The sequence below is a fragment of the Prunus dulcis genome, chromosome 6, assembly GCF_902201215.1.
Source record: "Prunus dulcis chromosome 6, ALMONDv2, whole genome shotgun sequence".
Lineage (NCBI taxonomy): Eukaryota > Viridiplantae > Streptophyta > Magnoliopsida > Rosales > Rosaceae > Prunus > Prunus dulcis.
In genome coordinates this window covers 6,590,810-6,610,476 of record NC_047655.1, presented here as the reverse complement: position 1 = coordinate 6,610,476, position 19,667 = coordinate 6,590,810, and the positions used below count along the sequence as shown (strand labels likewise).

Genomic DNA, 19,667 nt, shown 5'->3' with positions numbered 1-19,667 from the left:
TGTATTTTTCCTTCCATTATTGAAAGAAAAAATTAATTCCCGTTTTCTTCTTGAGGTATTTAGTTCTCATTCTTAGCACTAGTGATATAGCTAAAAACTACATTATTTAATTTATATAAACAAACCCAAAAAAAGGACAGATGGCCCTTTTGAATTTAATTTTGATTATTAAATTACTTTGATGCCATGTTGAGTATTTTGGGCTTTTTACATAGGGATGGCAAAAATCCCCGTCATGTCGGGTCCCTGCCCCTAACGGTGGGAGATTTCGAGGGAAAATGGAACAGGTATCAAGATCCCCGATTTTTCAAAATACTTGATCAGAAACGGGGCGAGGATGGTATTATTATCTCCATCTCCGAACCCGACCTGATAAGTGATGTATTTATTTTTAGTTACTAAACATATAATATAATATAACTAATAAAAAGTTGTCCAAAACAATTACTTGTTGAAATTGACATAAACTTCCATTTGTCTATGTTGTACTATACCCACACTTTCCTTGACATGTTAAGCTAGTTTCTTTTTTTTCGTCGAATCTAGTTAAGCTAGTTTAGGCATATATTGGTTTATCCATTTCCGAGGAAGATTTAAGCCAGCACAAGACTTGAACTAAATTTAAAGCTTGTCCAGAAAGTACTTATATAGAAAGTACTTAGAAGATTTACTGAAGAAACACTTCCAGCATGCCAGAGGTGCTTTTGATTAGGTTTTTAAATACTAAATATATAATATAATATAATATAACAATTAAAAAAGTTACCCTAAACTGTGGATTTTTTTTTATTTTATTATTATATGATTTTATTAATTTTGTTAAATTAACTTGCGTGTTATAATATGGATATATTTTTATTTATTTAAAAAAATTCAGGGATTCGGGTCTTGTTGGGATACCATTCCCTAACGTGGATGGAGGCAGGGATGGAGAGCGAGGACGGGGATGGTATTGCCATACCTAGCCCCTACCCGACCCATTGCCATCCTTAGTTTTTTTAATGAGATTTTGGGGTTAAGTTTGTTTTAAGAAATTGATGGCAATTTTGTAATTTATAGAAAGTTCAAAGCCTCTTTGTTATGTTGTAAATGGACTTTGGGTATATTTCTAAAGTTTATTTTATATATGATTTTTTTATAAGAGATATTTAGTCATATACCCATTCTTAGCACTAAAACTATAAATAAGCTCTACACCATTTAATTTCTATAAACAAACAACAACAAAAACCCAAAAAATGAAAATTTGCCCTATTGAATTTAATTTGATTATTAAATTACTTTAATGCCCTATTGAGTGTTTTGAGATTTTTTATGAAGTTTTGGGGTTGGGTTTGTTTTAAGAAATTAATGGTAGTTTTGTAATTTAAAAGAAGTTAAAAACCTTTTTGTTATATTGTAAATGAACTTTGGTGGTGTTGCTAAAGTCCATTTCATATATAGTTTTTTTTATAATTTGAGTTCTTATATTGGATATAATAGTAAATCTCCATTGTTATAATTTATCCCTATATGAGAGATAATAGTGAAACTATCTTTTTTCTTTTGGGTTTCCCCACCATCTACAGCTTCCTTTTACTTTTTGTTGGAACAGAAACATGCAACAAGAAGCCAAGAGGCTAAAGCGGAAAACAAAAGTGGAGGCCCAACAAACAAGGGTTGCGTAACTTCATTAACTTCATTAGTGTATTTTTTTAGGTGTATTAAATATAAATATATATTAAAATTATATATTTTTTAAATTTGACCGGTTCAGTTTTTAAAAACATGGAACTGAATTCAAAATCTGTCCAAACCGGTTCGGTTCAATTTTTGACCGATTGTTGACTTTTTAGTCAACTTGGATTTTTCCGGTTTGATTCGATGAGGTTCGACTCAGATTTCCGATTCGCCGGTTTGAGTGCCAACCCCTATTTTTTTATGATGTTTTGAAGTTGAGTTTGTTTTAAGAAATCAAATGTAGTTTTTTAATTTAAAAGAAGTTAAAAACCTTTTTGTTATGTTATAAATGGACTTTAGTTGTGTTGCTAAAGTCCATTTCATATATAATTTTTTTATAATTTAAATTCATATATTGAATATAATAGTGAATCTCATTTTTTATAATTTGCCCCTATATTAGAGATAATAGTTAAACTCTCTTTTTTCTTTTGGGTTTCCCCACCATCCACAGCTTCCTTTTACATTTTGTTGGAACAGAAACATGCAATAAGAGCCAAGAGGCTAAAGCGGAAAACAAAAGTGGAGGCCCAACAAACAAGGGTTGCGTAACGTCATTAGTAGATTAAATTTAAAGAATTATTCCATCGAAAACAAAAAGGTTAAAAACGAAAAATTATGGTGCGTATCAAGAAAGGTGAAATCAAGTAGGTAGTAATTTTGAGAACAAGAGGGCTCTTTGCCAAAAGAAAATGAAAGATAACGATTTGGGGGAATAACTATGCTACAATAAGTGGCGATTGATTTTTGACCGTAAATGCATGCAGGCTCTATTGTGAGACCCGCATCCATCAACAGTCAAAATTCTTGCACGCCCATAGACAACTTAAGTTAGCAATACTCAGTGCACCGGGAATTACTAAATGTCATCGTAGAAAGTCTTTGAAGAAAGTCCTAACAAACAATATCAAAGTTGAGGTAGGCTTGGCTTGACCGCTATCTACAAATGGATACAAATACAAAGCATTTAAAACTAACTAATAATTAGAGAATGAAAATATATTAAGTGTAAACCGTTAATTATACCAATCAATTCAGCAATCATAACCCCCAAGAAAAGGAGGGTCACGAATCACACATAAAGGGAAAACGAGTGGAGAATTCAATGTATCTCTAAGTGCAAACATAACGAACATTCTATGCAAGTAGACTAGCTGGACCAGCTAAATTCATGAATCACACCATTCCTAGACCAGCTAAATTCATGAATCACACCATTCCTAGACCAGCTAAATTCAATCTAAATTGACAATGCAGAGAGAATGGTCAAGCAGGCCATGTAGTTGAGGTCACTTGGGGAAAAAGCAAATGTCATGCTCGAAGTATCTAGACCGAAAACGAAATCACTTGATCAACCACAATCATTCCATCTGGACCAATTTCAGTTAAAGCTTATCTGTTTAGATGTCCTTTTACTCCACAGTTTAAACAAATATTTCCTCTGTCTAATTCATCAACTACACTCATGAGTCATGACCCTGGCTCAAGTAGCATTTGGGTGGATAGAAAGCGAAAAGGAAATTCATTTGCTACACCTAAATCAAATTTTACTAGCTCAAAAAAACTCTGAAATGACCAAGATCAGGTCACACGTTGCACACATGTGATCCAAAGAAATGTTAACGCCATGCAAAGTAATATGTAGAACAAAAGTGATTTCATAGTTGCTATGGGGCCAGGGTAATGGAAAATATATCTTCTTCTAGGGTTGAGCCGAGTCGAAACCATCAGCATGATATGTTCAAAAATTGAATTCCTGAAGGGGGAGAGATTGATCTCGTAGCTATACCAAAAATTGTTAACAACCATTTCTAGAAATAATACAAGCTATACAAACAAGTAAAGTTCCAATGGTTGCCATATTATATGCTAAGCAGGACCTAGATTTGGCACATAAGAAGATTCAGTTCCTCATTAATGTAGAAGTTTTCTGATGATTAAACTGTGCTATAAAGAACTTTGGAAAAGTACATGTCTATGCAAGAGAACATACAGCACAGATCGCCATAATTGTATCACCATCGAACTAACCTATGTTACACACACCAATGCCTAAATTTTTCTACATATAGCTATCCAAAATTTGAAATTATAGCTTCAACAAAAAGGAGAGGAGAGAAATTGGATTGGCAAAATTTTGGTAAAAGCTAGTAACTTAACAGAAACCTGTCCCAAAAACATTAGATGATACATATATTAGAAACAAAACAAATAACGCAGAGGAACCCCAACGGCTTACCAGAAAGTCCAGGTCAGCTCACAGAGAGGAGGAGACTGACTGCAACTTTTTATCACTCCCAGCTTTGCTCTCATCATCAAAGAAGTCCTGAAGTGCAATCATCTTAACAGTGCTGGACTTTAGACTCCTTATTGCTTCGGCAGTTGCTAAAGCTCCGGCAATTGTTGTTATTACTGGAATTTTGTAAGCAAGGCCCAACCTCCTTAGTTGCCGTCCATCAATCTGATCAAGTGCATCACCTGAACTTGTGATCACCATTAACTGGATTTGCCCATTAGCAACCATATCAGCAGCATGAGGCCGCCCTTCATGCAGCTTCAGCACTCGTTCCACTGGAATTTTTGCTAACTCAAGAATATGAGCTGTCCCAGAAGTTGAAACAATCTTAAATCCAAGCCCTAAAAAGGCTGTCGCAATCTTTTCAAGATGAGGTTTGGTCAAATCATTTAAGCTGAGGAAGACAGTGCCAGAAAGTGGTAGCTTCTGCCCCGCAGCAATCTGAGCCTTGGCAAATGCAATGGGAAACTCATAATCAATACCCATCACCTCACCAGTGCTACGCATCTCAGGCCCCAGCAACACATCACAGCCTTGGAATTTCTCAAATGGGAGAACAGCTTCTTTTACTGACACATGTGCAGGAATTACCTCTTTTGTGAAACTTATATCATGAAGAGACTTCCCAGACATGACAAGGGAAGCATATTTAGCCAATGGATGTCCAATCGCCTTGGACACAAATGGGACGGTACGGGAAGCACGAGGGTTTGCTTCAAGTAAGAAAACATCTCCAGACAATGTAATTGCATACTGACAGTTCATCAGCCCACACACATTCAGCCTCCTAGCCAATTTTATAGTCCATGACCTAATTGTCTCCAAGCAAGAAGCAGGGATGGTTTTTGTTGGAATTGAGCAAGCAGAGTCACCAGAATGGACCCCAGCCTGCTCAATGTGCTCCATTATTCCACCAATGACAACGTTACCCTGAGAGTCGGCAAGTGCATCAACATCAATCTCAATTGCATCGGATAGATACTTGTCAATCAATACAGGGCGTTCCGGGTCCACCTCAACAGCATTTTCGAGGTAGGTCGCAAGTTTGTCATCACTATATACAATTTCCATGGCTCGGCCACCCAATACGTAGGAAGGCCGGACAACAACTGGGTACCCAATGTCCTTTGCAATGGCAATAGCATCAGCTTCGCTCTTGGCAATTCCTCCTTTTGGTTGTTCAATCTTTAACTCGTTAAGGATTGTATTGAACTTCTCCCTGTCCTCAGCAGCATCTATGTTAGCAGGTGAAGTACCCCAAATGCGTACATATCCAGACCCACTTGCACATTTAGGCTTGTTCTCATCTAGATACTGCTGGATAGGAAGAGACAACTTCAATGGTGTTTGACCTCCAAACTGCACAATGATGCCATCAGGTTTTTCCAAATCAATTATGTTCAGCACATCTTCAACAGTCAGTGGCTCAAAATATAGACGGTCACTCGTGTCATAATCTGTGGATACTGTTTCAGGATTTGAATTCATCATAATGGTCTCATATCCTGCTTTCTGTAAAAGAGAAGGAGAGAAGCAGGCATCTCAATGAAGGATTTGAACAATTTCAAATATCAATCCATAGACTCCACCAATTCATCAAATTATATAAATAGTAGGCAAACTTTTAGATTGGTACCTACGATGGCACAGAAAAAATATAAATAATGACAGGAAATATATAAATACGTTTGCATGAAAGTGAATTAATCACACAGGAGGGATCCTGTAATCCAGAAGTTCATTGTTATAACATAAGCGCCAAATTCAGTATATCCCGTAGAACAATTTTAGATATGCAAGTAACTAAAATTTCTCCTTTTATACTACAAGCTATTATGAATGCATCCAGATCTCTTATCAATTGTACCCAAATTGTAGTTTATGACACTCGCCTCCTCCAAGTGTAAATCCTAGAGGCATCTCGACTAAAGTTATCTAATTTTAGTTCTAATCAGGAGAAAAAGGTGCAACGATCACCCAATTTGTAACTGCCTAAGTTCTGTGATCCCACTGCCACATGTGAAAAATAATGCATGATTGATGATTAGGATATGTCATGATTCAGAAATAAAGAAATCTAAAACCAATTCCATTCAGCTAATGCACCCTAGTTATTTTAAGTTAATATAAGATATCTACGTACCTAGGAACTTGCGTTCATGAATGAAAAAGGTGTGGTAAGAGAGGGAGTTGAAAAAGGAAGGGCAGGCAAGTGGGCAGTAAACATATCAGAGACAAACCTGAAGGGCAAAGGACGTATGGCAACAACAGTAGTCAAACTCTATCCCCTGACCGATTCGATTTGGTCCTCCACCTAAAATCAAAACCTTCTTCCTCTGGGTGGGAGCTGCTTCACACTCAAAGTCATAGGAAGAGTACATATAAGGAGTATTGGCCTCAAACTCCGCAGCACATGTATCCACCCGCTTATATGCCGGAGCAACACCTAAAGATAGCCTCTTCAACCGGACGTCCTTTTCAGTGGCTTTAGTGGCAAAAGCTATCTGTTTGTCACTGAAACCTCTTTTTTTCACTTCGTATAACTCATCCTTTGTTAGATCAGACAAGTTTCTAGCCAGGAGAAATTGCTCCACATCTACAAGCTCCTTAAGCTGTGTCAGGAACCATTTGTCAATGTAACTCAACTCATGAATATCATCTACCTTCATCCCCTTCTTCATTGCAGCATATATGGCATGGATGCGGTCTGGGTTAGGAACTCGGAGGCTATACTTCAACTGTTCCCAATCCCAGTCAAGTTCCTTAATTTTCGCACAGCCCCATCCAGAGAACCCACATTCCAAAGATCGAACTGCTTTCTGAAAGGACTCTTGAAATGTGCGACCCAGTGCCATTGACTCACCAACAGATTTCATTTGGGTAGTCAATATGGGCTGTGAACCAGGAAATTTTTCAAATGCAAACCGGGGAATCTGCACAATTCAATAAAACAAAAACAAGAAAATTGAGATGACATACAAAACGGATCTAAAAATGCATGTATTAACAGAAATGTGTTGCTATAAATAACATAAATGACGACAATGATTGATGACATTCCTACTGGCATAAGTAATACTGATTAGCATATTATCCAGGAAGCTAATGGACAATGCCATCTAAAATTTGACAAAAAAAAACTCAACTCCTGTGTAAGGTCTAACCATTACACCCAAGCTAGGACTAAAAATGTACAATAAAATCTAGCAATACCAAAGACAGACATACGAAAAAGAAAATTTAAATATCCATAAATGAAGCAATCAAAAACTAATTAATCCAGGAATACAAAGCTCGATGTGTTTAATCATAGTGCGCTACAAAAGGGTAATGAAGAAGGTAATGAATAAGCACTTACCTTGGTTACCACATAATCTATGGAAGGCTCAAAACTAGCTGGTGTCTTCTTTGTAATGTCATTAGGTATCTGATCCAAGGAATACCCAACTGACAACTTGGCAGCCATTTTCGCAATTGGAAAACCAGTAGCTTTGGAAGCAAGAGCCGAGGACCGTGACACCCTTGGGTTCATCTCAATCACCATAACCTCACCATCTACAGGATTAACCGCAAACTGCACATTAGAACCACCACATTCCACTCCAATCTCCCTTATGATAGCAATGGAATAATCCCTCAGCCGCTGATACTCCTTATCAGTCAAAGTCTGAGCAGGAGCCACAGTGATTGAGTCCCCAGTATGAACCCCCATTGGGTCAATATTCTCAATGGAACATATAATCACCACATTGTCAGCCAAGTCTCTCATCACCTCAAGCTCATACTCCTTCCAACCCAACAACGATTTCTCCACCAAAACTTGAGACGTCACACTTGCCGCTATCCCGGCCTTGCAAATGTCCTCAAACTCATCTTTGTTATAAGCAATGCCCCCTCCAGTCCCGCCCAAAGTAAAAGCAGGCCGAATAATCAACGGAAACTCTCCGATTTCATGAGCAATTTTGATACATTCATCAAGCGTCGTCGCAATCCCAGACGGCGGTGTCTTGACTCCGATGTTCTTCATGGCCTGCTTGAACAAGTCTCTGTCCTCTGCTTTTTTTATTGCATCCAGCTTCGCTCCAATCAATTCGACGCCGTATTTGGCTAGAGCGCCGCTCTCGGCCAATGCCACGGCAAGGTTCAACGCTGTCTGGCCACCCATGGTGGGCAACAGAGCGTCGGGCCGCTCCTTCTCGAGGATTTGCTCGACCAGCTCGGGCGTCATCGGCGTAATGTAAGTCCTGTCAGCCAAGTCCGGGTCGGTCATGATGGTGGCCGGGTTCGAGTTGATCAAAACGACCTCGTATCCGTCCTCCTTGAGAGCCTTGCAGGCCTGAGTGCCCGAGTAATCGAACTCGCAGGCTTGCCCTATCACAATCGGCCCAGCTCCGAGTATCAGGATCTTCTTTATGTCCGTTCTCTTCCCCAGTTTCGGCGGCTCTCCGTTCGCCGCAGCTCCGGCGTGGGAGGACTCGCTCCGGACGGAGTTGACTCGGCGGCTCGGGTTCTTGGTGAAAGTGGCGAGCTTTGAGGGCCATGATCGGAGGTGGAGAGAGGGCGCGGCGGTTCTGGCTCCGAGCTTCTTAGAGTAGAGGAAGAAGCTAAAGTGGTTTGGTTTCGACAAATACGGCTTGGAGTTGGCGAAAATTGAGAGCTTGGGAGAGAGAGCTGATTCACTGTGACTGAGGCAATGGTCCATTTTCTCCCTGTAATATAAACTAACACAAGAGAGACTCAGACCTCAGAGCTCAGAGAGAGAAAGAGAGTTTGTGGTTTGGGAAATTAGGGTTTTAGGAGGGAGGGTGAGGAAATGGAGGTGGATTTTGAATGTAGGCCAGTTTTCGTTTTGCTGAAGAAGCAGTGTTCCTGAGTGGAGTATTTGTTTGTCTTTTGGTGAGGAAGCCAACAAAACAGTGAGACAGAGGGCGACGCCGTACTGGGCATCTGAAATTAGGGTTTTTTGTGCAGTCAACTCAAATGATTCAAATTTCTTTTTTGGATTTCGGCTTTTTATGGGCCTGCTTTTGATTGGCTCTGTCTTGGTGGTTCTTAAGTCCGGACTGTCCATAATCAAACACAAAACACCCAACAATTGTTTATGGACACCCAACTCCTCAAATTCTTCTTACCATAAAAATAAAAAAGTAGTCGACTCTAAACAAAAAGTTTAAGTTTTTTCCTTAACTAGAGAGAGAGAGAGAGAGAGAGAGAGAGATTTGACTAGGTGTCCAGTTATGGCTGATTCCCATCTGAGAATTTCCAATTTTGGCAAGTCTAAATAAATTTCAAAATCTGAAAATTCCAAAAAATGTTGGATTGAAATTGAATTGCATCTTGAGATTTTGAAAAATTCCGAATTCCAAAATATATATTTCAAGTTTAGAAGACATACGATTACTAATTTCATGTTGAAAAAATATAATTTAATGACCAAATTAGACAAGTTATTCCATCAAGGATAACAACATGCAAGTACTAGAATATGATTTCTAAATATTAGAAATATATTGGGTTTTTCAAGCGTTTGATATGTTTTTTAAATGGTGAGCCAATTTTATCCATTCGAATGGTTATATTTGGATATATAAGTTCCGAAATTTATTGGAATAGAATTTTCATTCCGAAATTTTTTGGATTGGAATTGGAATCCCCTTATTCCGATCCTATCTGTCCGAAAATCAGTCCTAGATTCGACTCCAAACAAAATATTGGGATAAAATGGGAAAAGGGAAGTCCATCTTTCATGTTGCATTGCATGCCGCAAGAGAAACAGAGAACAAAATCAATCTGGGCCCTTGTAATACATGCAGCAAGTGACAAATCTGAAACAGCAAAAGCATTTCTGCTGGGAATATGTCAACTATAACATATGGTAGACATGTCTTGAATTAACTACACCAAAAGAGTTCTATATAGTGCCCTGGTCATCCATGTTTTTTTTTTCTCTTTTGGGTTCTCACATCCATGATAAACTAAAACATGGATTTTCAGATCATTATGCGCATTGCCGGTGGAAATAGTTTCACGATACTCCAATAAGTTAAAGTTTAACTACTTAATAACAGTAAAAGAAAACCCAATGCAAGACGTAACACCAAAAAGTTGCTAACTAGTTGCAACGTACAATACGAATGGAGAGAAAATTGCTCAACATAATGTATCAGTTCACTAGTTAAACACTTCCATACTCAAGAACACATGTCCAAAGAAGAAACACTAGAAAAACAGTTTTCTCTTTCTAGTGTTGTTTAACTTCAGCTTTCTTCTTCTGCCAGAGTCGGTCCAGACCACCGTCGGCATCTCCCTGAAGAAAGAGAGCAATAGATCAGAAGTAGAATTAGTGAACTGACAAATTGCAAGTGCCTGAATAAGCTGGCATTACATGTATAGTACAATTAGACAACTGCATAAAACTGGCATATCATTAACTAGTACTGAAATGAGGGTAAGAAGGAGGACCTGAGCACGGACGTAACCACAGAGAGCAAAAGTGGAGAACTGGCCTGTGTAGATGCCATTCTCATCCAGATGCCCAACGTTGATCTGAACGGAAGCGTGGTCTTTTGAAGTTATCAACCTGTTGGTGGCCGAGCTGTGTCCACAGATCACACAAGTTTAACAGAATACCCTCACATCAAAACCACACAAACAATCGATGAGACAAAATTTTGATTAGATTAGATTGATACCATTTCCTGGGAATGTAAAGCTCAGTGATAACTCCCTCTTCGTTCTGCATCTTGGTCAATGAATCGACTACAACAGAAACAAATCTGTTCAAATCAAAATAGTCTCAAAAGCTCCAACGTATTTATAAAATAAAATAAAATAAATAGCAAAATCATCTCCTAATACACAATAAAATCCAAACATAGATATTAGATTAACGTTCAATGGTTCAAGCATAGATGTTTTCACTGCAATCAAATCTCTCTAAATTTATGTTTTGAACATCGCAAACTCAAATTTGTAAACAATTCTCGATACCCAATTGGCTATACAATACAAATAATGGCTAGAAGTTGTGGAGGCAATCAATGTCTCTCTTTTCAATAAGAAACTGCTGTTATAGGTAAACAGAGATTGAAGGCTTAAAGCCCACCCATACTACTCAACCCTGCCCAACAACGAGTTTACTACTTCCTTCCTACTCTAGAGATACAAGACAACCCATCATGAAAGCAACATTTTTTTAAGCAAAGAGCACAGACAGATGGAATGGAAGTATCGTTCAAAAAAATGCAAAAATATGTTGTGAAGTTCAGAGCATAAGTTGTTCTGATATACATAAAGGGATTTCAAAGCCATAATGGGAACAGAATGTACAGAAGAGAGAGAATTTTACCTTCCGCAACCGGTAGAGTTGAGTGGATGAGATTGAGGGCGCAAGGGAGGTGGTTGTGGCGGCTGCCTCAAGAGTGCAAATTGAAACGAACGAGTTTTTGTTGTGCGTGCTTTAGGGCTTTCTTTAGGGACTAGTGGAGCTAGAATCGGTTTTTAAAAATTTTAAAATATTTTAAAAATAGTACAGCCGTGCGACTACACTCGTTGCCGGTCTAATTTGCCTGGTTTCAAAAAATTTATAATAGTATGGCCGCGCGGCGATGCTAATTTTAAAAAAAATTAGGTAAAACGAGTATAGCTGGGCGGCGATACTATTAATTAAAAAAACAAAACAGGACCATGTTTCAAAACAAGTAAAGCCAAACGGTTGTACTATTTTTTAAGAAACATTAATTAATCCGGATACAGCCGTGCGGCTATACAGTTTTAAAAAAAATTAGGAAAAAGGAGTATAGCAGATCGGTTATACGATTTTTAAAAACAATTTAAAAATCCGAGTATAGCTGCCTGGGCGTATTATTTTTTGAAAATTTTTTATTACTAAAACCGTGTATAGCCGCCTAGCTATACTATTCATAGTTATTAATTTGTTAGTTTCAACATCCAAGGCAGATATCGAAGAAAGAAAATTTTCACAGTAAATCAATTAGAGAGTTCTTTTTGTGTGTGTGTGTGTGTGGGAATGTTGCCTTTGATCGACCTCGTTCTCTTGAGTAATACTAAATTATGTTACTACACACATTATTGTCATAGAGAATTGCATGCTAAGTGAGTTCGTATTGGCCTTAGTCAAGCATGCCTTCCAAAGATAACAATGTTAGTTAACTGTCTTGAACTAAGGAGCAATGACTTGGTATGTTTTTCTTTTAGGTCCACTAATGCCTGGATCATTTTCTAGAAACTTTTGATGTACACCTTGTCAAAATGTGTCGCTTGCTTGATTGGTGCCAATAGTCTCATCTTCCCTGAAGGAAACCCACCCTTTGCACAATACTTCATCTTCTTCAAGCTTCCAATTTACACATCTTTGAGATTTTGTGGATATCTTCAACAAGAATGAAATGAGATTGATGAAATTGACTAAGGAAAAATAAATTGAGAAATAGAAAAAATATTTTTAGTAGATTATTTGAGAAATGAGTGGGTATTTATAGAGTTTGGAGTGAGTTTTTGGGTTGGATATGATTTAGATTAATTTAAAATATTATTTGATATGATTTAGATTAATTTAAAATATTATTTTGACTGTCAAAATTTAAATTTCAGTTATTGGATCTTTTTTTGTTGTTGTTAAAATTGCTTGAATTTAATATGGATCATTTATTTGAATTTACTAAAAAAAAGATGTTTGAATTGTTGTTGGATTCCAACAACAACATCACCAACTGCTGCCATGTGGTAAGACAACAGCTATAGTACAGCAGCACATTAGCAACGACGTGGCTCCACACACAAAAAAATTTCAGTCTTGGCAATAGCTAGATTGATATTTGGCCTCAAGTTTGGATTTTTTCAAATTTTGGCCTTTAATTTTCATGAGTTGGAAGGGAAAACATGCTAAAATTTGGGATATTTTGGATTTGACTTCATGGGTTGGAGATGGCCTCATAAGTTATGTAATGTGAACCAGTTTGTTTTTACGCTTTTATATTTTTGGGCTTGTCGTTTAAACTTTTATGCCAATGGCCCAATTGCCGTTTGGGCTTTTTGTTGTTGGGACTACCATTTAAACTTTTCCGCGAATTCACCAAGTACGTAAAAGTCTAATAAACGTAGTGCCAAAGCATTAGCTTAAAAACTGCCAAGAAATTTAGAGCACGTTCGTTATCGATTTCCTACCGCGTTTCCTGTTTTTCAGAATGAAAACAACCAAAAATGCGCTCGGTGCTGTTAAGTTTGAAAACACGGAAAACGAAGAATTGAAAACGATCTCATCTTTCTTCATAGAATGAGAAAATGACTTTAACATGTTTTCATTGTTTTCAGAGGAAAGTGAAAACACGGGGAAAAGTTTCAGCTTGAACAATCAAACCCAAAAAAAAAAAAAAAAAAAAAGGTTTCAACTTGGACAAGGACATGATCATTCTCTATTCCGTTTCCCATTATCTATTCGTTTCTCTCTTTGCCTCTTTTTCTCACCATATGCTCCTCCAAACCCTCAATATCTACACATAGTATCCCTCCCAACCCAGTATCAGTATGAGACCCCACTCTTCGAGACCACCATCTGGGTTGTTGAATTCTTGTGTTTCAATCGGTTACAGGGTTGCTGAATTAAATTTAAATTATATATTAATTGTTCGTGTATATAATATATATCTTCATGGAACCCGAGGATGAAGAAATTGTATTACTCTAATTACTTGATTTATATGTTAAGAAATTGGTGTCTCAATGTATACATTCACTTCTTTTTTTTTTCTTTTTTTTTTGGGTAAACACTACGGGATGTTCCCACACTCAAAGGATAGAATTAATTCTCACTCGGGGTTCGGCTTGCTCCTGACCTCAAAGTGCTTCCAACGAGTTTCAAACATATTGTTGGAATAATTGCTCTGATTAATACTCACCTATATTACCGTTGGACCAAGGTTCTCAACTGTAACACTATATTGGAATTAGAACAGTCTTCTTGGGACTGCATACTAGAGAGTTTTACATATATATATGTACTACTGAACCTTTTGTAATTCTTATGATGAATAAGAGCAAACAACTCTCTTTCAAGTGGACGTAGGCTATATCAAGTAGCTGAACCACTATAATTCTGTGTGTCTTATTCTCCTTATTTCCCTTTATCTATTTCTTCACATATATTCACTTTTTGATTTCGGCTAATTGTTGTATTTTTTAAATATTATAATTTTATTCTATTTGTCAAATTATATATATTTCTTAGTTTTAATGATAATTTACTATTAAAAATTTATATGGTCCAACCCACGCCTATACAAGTAGTAAGATTCTCTCACAATTCACCCTAAAGCCAAGCCCGTACGTCAGTTTTTCTCTCACAAACCCTAAACCCAAACTCCAAGCTCTACATAACACAGCCATGGACAACGTCTCACGTGTGGAGGGCCAAAACTGGATTCCCACTTGGAGGTGATTAATAAGGACGACTGCGGAAAGGACCTTTTCTCGCCAGCTATGATCCTTCTCAATACGCCAACAATTGGTATGTATGTTTTTCCTTTTTCTTGTAATTCAAAGATGACCAAAATTATCTGCAATTTAATTACTTGAGCTTTAAATTTAAGGCCACAACTTTTGTGTATGAAAAATTATCCTTTTACATTGGAAATATTTAATCTTTTTTGTCTGTGTAGTAGCAGCGGCAGAACCCTTGCCTCCACTCAGTCATATTCTTCTATTTGATTTGGAAATACTTTTCGAGTAAAATTATTTATGACTTCGTTGCCCCATTTGGTTAATCGAGGGTATTTCTCAACAACAACAACAAAAAAGAAATTGTGTTATGCCTTTCTCTTTTATTTTCTGTGAGATAATTGAAGTTATTTTATTTTTGTTGGTGAAATTCGAGGATGTATATTATGTTAAAATTTTGAATCAGTTTTTGAAGATGATATCTCCAACCAGATTATTTTAGTGTGCGCATGATGGATATCCGATATCTAATAATATAGTTATTTGTTGATCACGATAGATATCTAATATTTAATAATATAGCAAGGTTGAAGAACCAAAGACTACAAAACTAATGAAAGAAGAATTTCATATTTCATACTTATTTGTATCTGTTGATATGCTTTTGTTTTTATTTTTTTTATTTTGTGAATACAAGGGCCTTCCTAATTCTATTGGCATGCTTTCTATTTTAGAGACAAGAAAGAAAAAAATATGTATGCAGATTCTCTCTATTTTATGACATAATATCTATGCATTTGTTGTTGCTCTATGTCATGTGTTGAAAATAACTCGTATGTTAAAAAGATAATTTCTCCAACATAAGTTATTTTGCTGTTTGCATGATGTATAACTAGTATTCAATAATATAGTTATTTGTTGATGGGATCATAGATGTCATTCTAACTTCTTTAACATTATTACCTTCTTTTTTTTTTTTTTCCCTTTTTTAACCATAATTTGAATCACAGCTTGAAGAATCAGAGGATCAAGCAATGATGAAGAATATGCAGATGATGAAGAAATTGGTATGAGATTTATTTAAATAGAAGCGATAGTCTACCTATCTTATTGGTGTTGAGGCCCAAAAAATCCACGGCTTGTCCCAAATGAATTCCCGGCCCAACGCAATACCTTATTGAGAAAAAACCCAACTTGGAGCACACAAAAGTCCGCCATGCACGAGTCACACTCCACGTGCCATGCTAAATAAATAATCAGTCATGCTAAACGTATGCTAATTATCCCATCAAGCATCATAATTAAAAAACATGCTAAACAACGTGTCATGCCAAGAGGAAGCTATGTCACACCCAACCACGCTACAAGTCTAAGTGGGCCCAAGCCATTCAAATGCCCGAGGCTTGCTTGAGTGGGTTGTGGTATGGATGATAATAGGTTGTCATGAGGCCCATTGATGGGCCGAGAAATGGAGGTTCCGGGTCGCTTGGGAGCCTCGGAACCCAAGCCCATTTCTTAGGCCCAAACATGTGGGTGAGCACAAAAGGGAAAATAACCCAACCAAAATGGTCCACTAAAATTAACCAATATAGCCCAAAACTTGGTGAGATTAGCCCATTTGTTTTGCCATCTTAGAAAGCCCATACAAATTAGAGGTAAGGGGCAGCAAAGGCTCTAGCATTTGGCTGAAAGACAAAGCCATGGAAGGAGCTTGGAAGACCACGTGAGTTGCTGGGAGGGAAGGAACAAGGTTTCAAGCAAAACATCCAAAGAACCAAAAGATTTTGGCGCGCAAGGAGCCACCTTTCGAACCAGCATGTATACCAAGCTCTTTCCTTCACCATATATGACCATGAAAGAGGAAAAGAAAAGGAGAAAATGAGATATCTGAAAATGAAAATTCATCACTAGGGTGGCTGAGGGAAAGGGACCTTGAGCTCCCAAAATTCCTGATTTTGTGCAAATAGACAGAGGAAATTTCACAAAGATAGGAATAGTCAAGGGAGGAGAGGAGAAAGGAAGGGAAAAGCTTGGCCAAATTAGGTAGAAACCATTAAGGTTTCTTGGGAAAAGATGGTTTCCAGCAGCTATAAAATGAGGTCACTTCTACACAAAGAAACCAACCCACACCCAGATAGCAAGCTTCCTTTCTTACTTGCAAAACCCAGCAATTTCGTGCACTATTCACCATTCTTCTCCATTTTCCCTCTTCTGGCCGATTGCTCTAACATTTGACAGAGTCTCTGTCAAGCTGCCGGAAGAAACACCCAAGCCACCTTTTCCTTTCTCTCCCTTCTCTCTTAGCCAAATCTTCTTGCAAACCTTTCCTTTCTTACCTTGACACCCTTTCTTCCTTCCAAGAACACATAATTTTCTCTTCAGTGCTAAACTCATGCCAATTTGGCTTCCATGCCACGATCTCCTCATGCCAAGCTAAGAATTCATCTGTAAGCACTAAGCATCTATCTGTAAACAGCCTTCATTTTTGTTGGTGAAGATCACCAAGATGCTTCCTAAGGCTTTACTATCATTTCGAAACATTTTGGGGTATGATCTTTGAACTCAGACACGGGATATTTTCTTCAGTTTGCTCCTTACGGCAGCCCAACCCATTTGTAGTTGCCAGAAGAAAAAGGCCTCTACAATTGGTAAGTAATAGCCTCCTCTCTCATAATCTTATTAGTAAGCTTTTGACTTTAGGGACAAAAAAGATACGACTGCAGCTTCTCTATTTACATTTTTTTCTCTCTTTTTTTTTTTTCTCCCTTATGACATAATATCTATGTATTTGTCATTATTCTATGCACTGTACTCCTAGTACTGATTTTTAGGTTTTATCATCTTCATTCATTCATTGTCTTTAAAAAAATGATTATTTATATTGCTTTCAATGTATTTAACAATGGATCTACAAATTACACACAGGTGAGTATGAGTATTGTTTAAAGGTGGGTGACCACTATACGCCACTATGCTCTTACGTGTATGAAGTCCCAGAGAACGCAATTGTTCCCGAGAGTTGTGTGGTTACGTGTCTCGTATGTGGCTGCCTCTTTAGAGACTCACGTTGTGCTAATTGTGGCATAAGCCTAGGACGTGCATGTATCAAGTATTGTTCAATCAGTGAGAAGCGAGGTGAACACTTGCCTTTTGAGTGCCTGAAACGTGATAGGAATTGGTTTTACTTACAACCCTTATAATGGTTCTTTTTCTGTCAAGATTCACCCTTTGAAACCAATAGAGAGGGCAGAGTTAACTGTTTGTTTGTTGTGCCCCATCCCTCTTTCTGGTAAAATTTTGAAATGAGTTGGGTAAAAAAAGATAAGAAAGCATATACAACAATTAGAACAACAACCAAAAGAGAGTACAGATGAAGAAACAGAAACGTAAAAAACAAATTAATAAACTGATAGGATCGAAGAAACATAAAACAGATGAATAAACCAAAGGAAAGTACAAATTTGGTGTTTTTGTGTTCAAAAGTTTATCTGCTAAATTTAGATTGAATTCTCCTGCTTTGGATTCAGAACTTATACTATTGAGGAATCTCATTTAAAATTATTATTTATATAAAAAAAACTCACTAATAAGAGACCACAAACTCGAACAAGCCATGGTTCAATGTTTAATCCCAATACGTCCAAGTTTTGAAAGAAAAATTCAGCTTCAATGGATATACATACAAAATTCGATTGATGAGGAGGTCCAAGATTTGCTCGAGACGACTAAATTGATGGGCTGGGAAAGCGATAATATATTTTATTAATTTTCTTATATGAGTTAACATAGTTATTAGTTGGTTAACTAGATGGATAGATGACAAAAGTATAGGTAGGAGACAAGGAGGGCGCATAGAATTTGGGTTCAAGAGATACGGACGCGTAAGTAAGTACGTATGATTAATTTCACTATAAAAAAACTAAAAAACGAAATCAGAAAATCAAAACTAGAAATTAATGCCCTGCTTATTAAAGACGTCACCGATACCTGCATTAGGGTCTATTAGTTTGTAATGATAATTTATTATTCAATCAGGAAAAAATCTCTTGCATTATCTAATATGTGGCCCTAGATGGACTGAATACAAGAAAATAAAAGAAGAGTAACAAATTTTGGAAGTGGGGCTCAAACTCAATGAAGTATTAGCGCAAACTAAAGAAAGGGAAAAGGAAACGTAAAACAAAGGAAAAACTACATTATTTAACTTCCTTTATTTGGGACTCAAAATCACCAAAGAATATTCTTACTCTAGCTAAGAAAACAAAAATCCCAAACCAAATCAGAAAATCAAAACTAGAAATTAATGCCCTGCTTATTAAAGATCCGTGCATTGGGGTTCATTAGTTTTTAATGATAATTTATTATTCAAAAATTATATGGTCGGTTGAAAAAGGGTCGTGATACAACCCACGCCTATACAAGAAATAAGTAAGAATTGCCTTCTTTTATTCTCCCACAATTCACCCTAAAGCCAAGCTCTTCGTTTTTTTCTCTAACAACCCTAAACCCAAACCTCAAGCTCTACACAACACAACCATGAACAACATCTCATGTATGGAGGCCCTGAAACTGGATTCCCAATCGGAGGTGATCGATAAGGATGGCGGCAGAAAGGACTTTTTCTCGACAGCTATGATCCCCCCTCAATACGCCAACAATCGGTATGTATGCTTTTCCTTTTTTTTTTAATTCAAGGATGACCAAGACTATCTGCAATTTAATTACTTGGATTCTAAATTTTATGCCACAACTTTTGTGTATGAAAAATTAGCAGGGGCAGAAGCCTTGCCTCCACTCAGTCATGTTGTTCTACTTGATTTGGGAATACTTTTAGAGTAAAATTATTTATGAGTTTGTTGCTCCATTTGGGTAATCGAGTGTATTTCTCAACAAACAAACAAAATTGTGTTATGCGTTTCTCTTTTTCTTTTTTTTTTCTTTTTTCTTTTTGCTTTTGTTTTAAACAATGTAATTGCATTGAAACAGGGAGCAAGCCTGAAGAATTAGAATCAGAGGATGATGAAGAATCAGATGATGGTGAAGAATCAGAAATATTTTAGTTTTTTGGGGATGATAGTTGTGTGTCAATTGAGATTAGGGCTCGAACAACTGTGGGCCTGACTCTATGATGCTTATAAATTTTTAACAATATAACATACCATATTGTATGATAAAAACAGTACTAGTTGTACACGAA

At 37.1% G+C, this 19,667-nt stretch overlaps 2 protein-coding genes across 2 annotated transcripts; both read right to left on the bottom strand.

The window, feature by feature from the left end:
- Nucleotides 1-3,693: 3,693 nt before the first annotated feature.
- On the bottom strand, nt 3,694-8,948 carry LOC117630732 (carbamoyl-phosphate synthase large chain, chloroplastic). The gene is made up of 3 exons (XM_034363472.1): nt 7,374-8,948; nt 6,256-6,948; nt 3,694-5,527 (listed from the first exon to the last, which is right to left on the bottom strand). Exons 1-3 carry the CDS (start codon nt 8,715-8,717, stop codon nt 3,977-3,979), a joined length of 3,588 nt encoding a protein of 1,195 aa, XP_034219363.1. The 5' UTR covers nt 8,718-8,948; the 3' UTR covers nt 3,694-3,976.
- Nucleotides 8,949-10,058: 1,110 nt separating this feature from the next.
- On the bottom strand, nt 10,059-11,495 carry LOC117630737 (40S ribosomal protein S21-2-like). Its single transcript, XM_034363477.1, has 4 exons — nt 11,364-11,495; nt 10,708-10,774; nt 10,478-10,610; nt 10,059-10,322 (listed from the first exon to the last, which is right to left on the bottom strand). Exons 2-4 carry the CDS (start codon nt 10,755-10,757, stop codon nt 10,257-10,259), a joined length of 249 nt encoding a protein of 82 aa, XP_034219368.1. The 5' UTR covers nt 10,758-10,774; nt 11,364-11,495; the 3' UTR covers nt 10,059-10,256.
- Between the last annotated feature and the right edge of the window lie 8,172 nt (nt 11,496-19,667).

Bases quoted from the DNA above. Each gene is read 5' to 3' on its own strand.
- LOC117630732 (XM_034363472.1), bottom strand. From the start codon at position 8,717: ATGGACCATTGCCTCAGTCACAGTGAATCAGCTCTCTCTCCCAAGCTC. The intron at 6,949-7,373 runs GTAAGTGCTTAT...TGAATTGTGCAG, and splicing joins TAGATTATGTGGTAACCAAG to ATTCCCCGGTTTGCATTTGA. The intron at 5,528-6,255 runs GTTTGTCTCTGA...TCTCTTTTACAG, and splicing joins ATACGTCCTTTGCCCTTCAG to AAAGCAGGATATGAGACCAT.
- LOC117630737 (XM_034363477.1), bottom strand. From the start codon at position 10,757: ATGCAGAACGAAGAGGGAGTTATCACTGAGCTTTACATTCCCAGGAAA. The intron at 10,611-10,707 runs GTATCAATCTAA...CTGTGGACACAG, and splicing joins CTTTACATTCCCAGGAAATG to CTCGGCCACCAACAGGTTGA. The intron at 10,323-10,477 runs GTCCTCCTTCTT...CTCTTTCTTCAG, and splicing joins GTGGTTACGTCCGTGCTCAG to GGAGATGCCGACGGTGGTCT.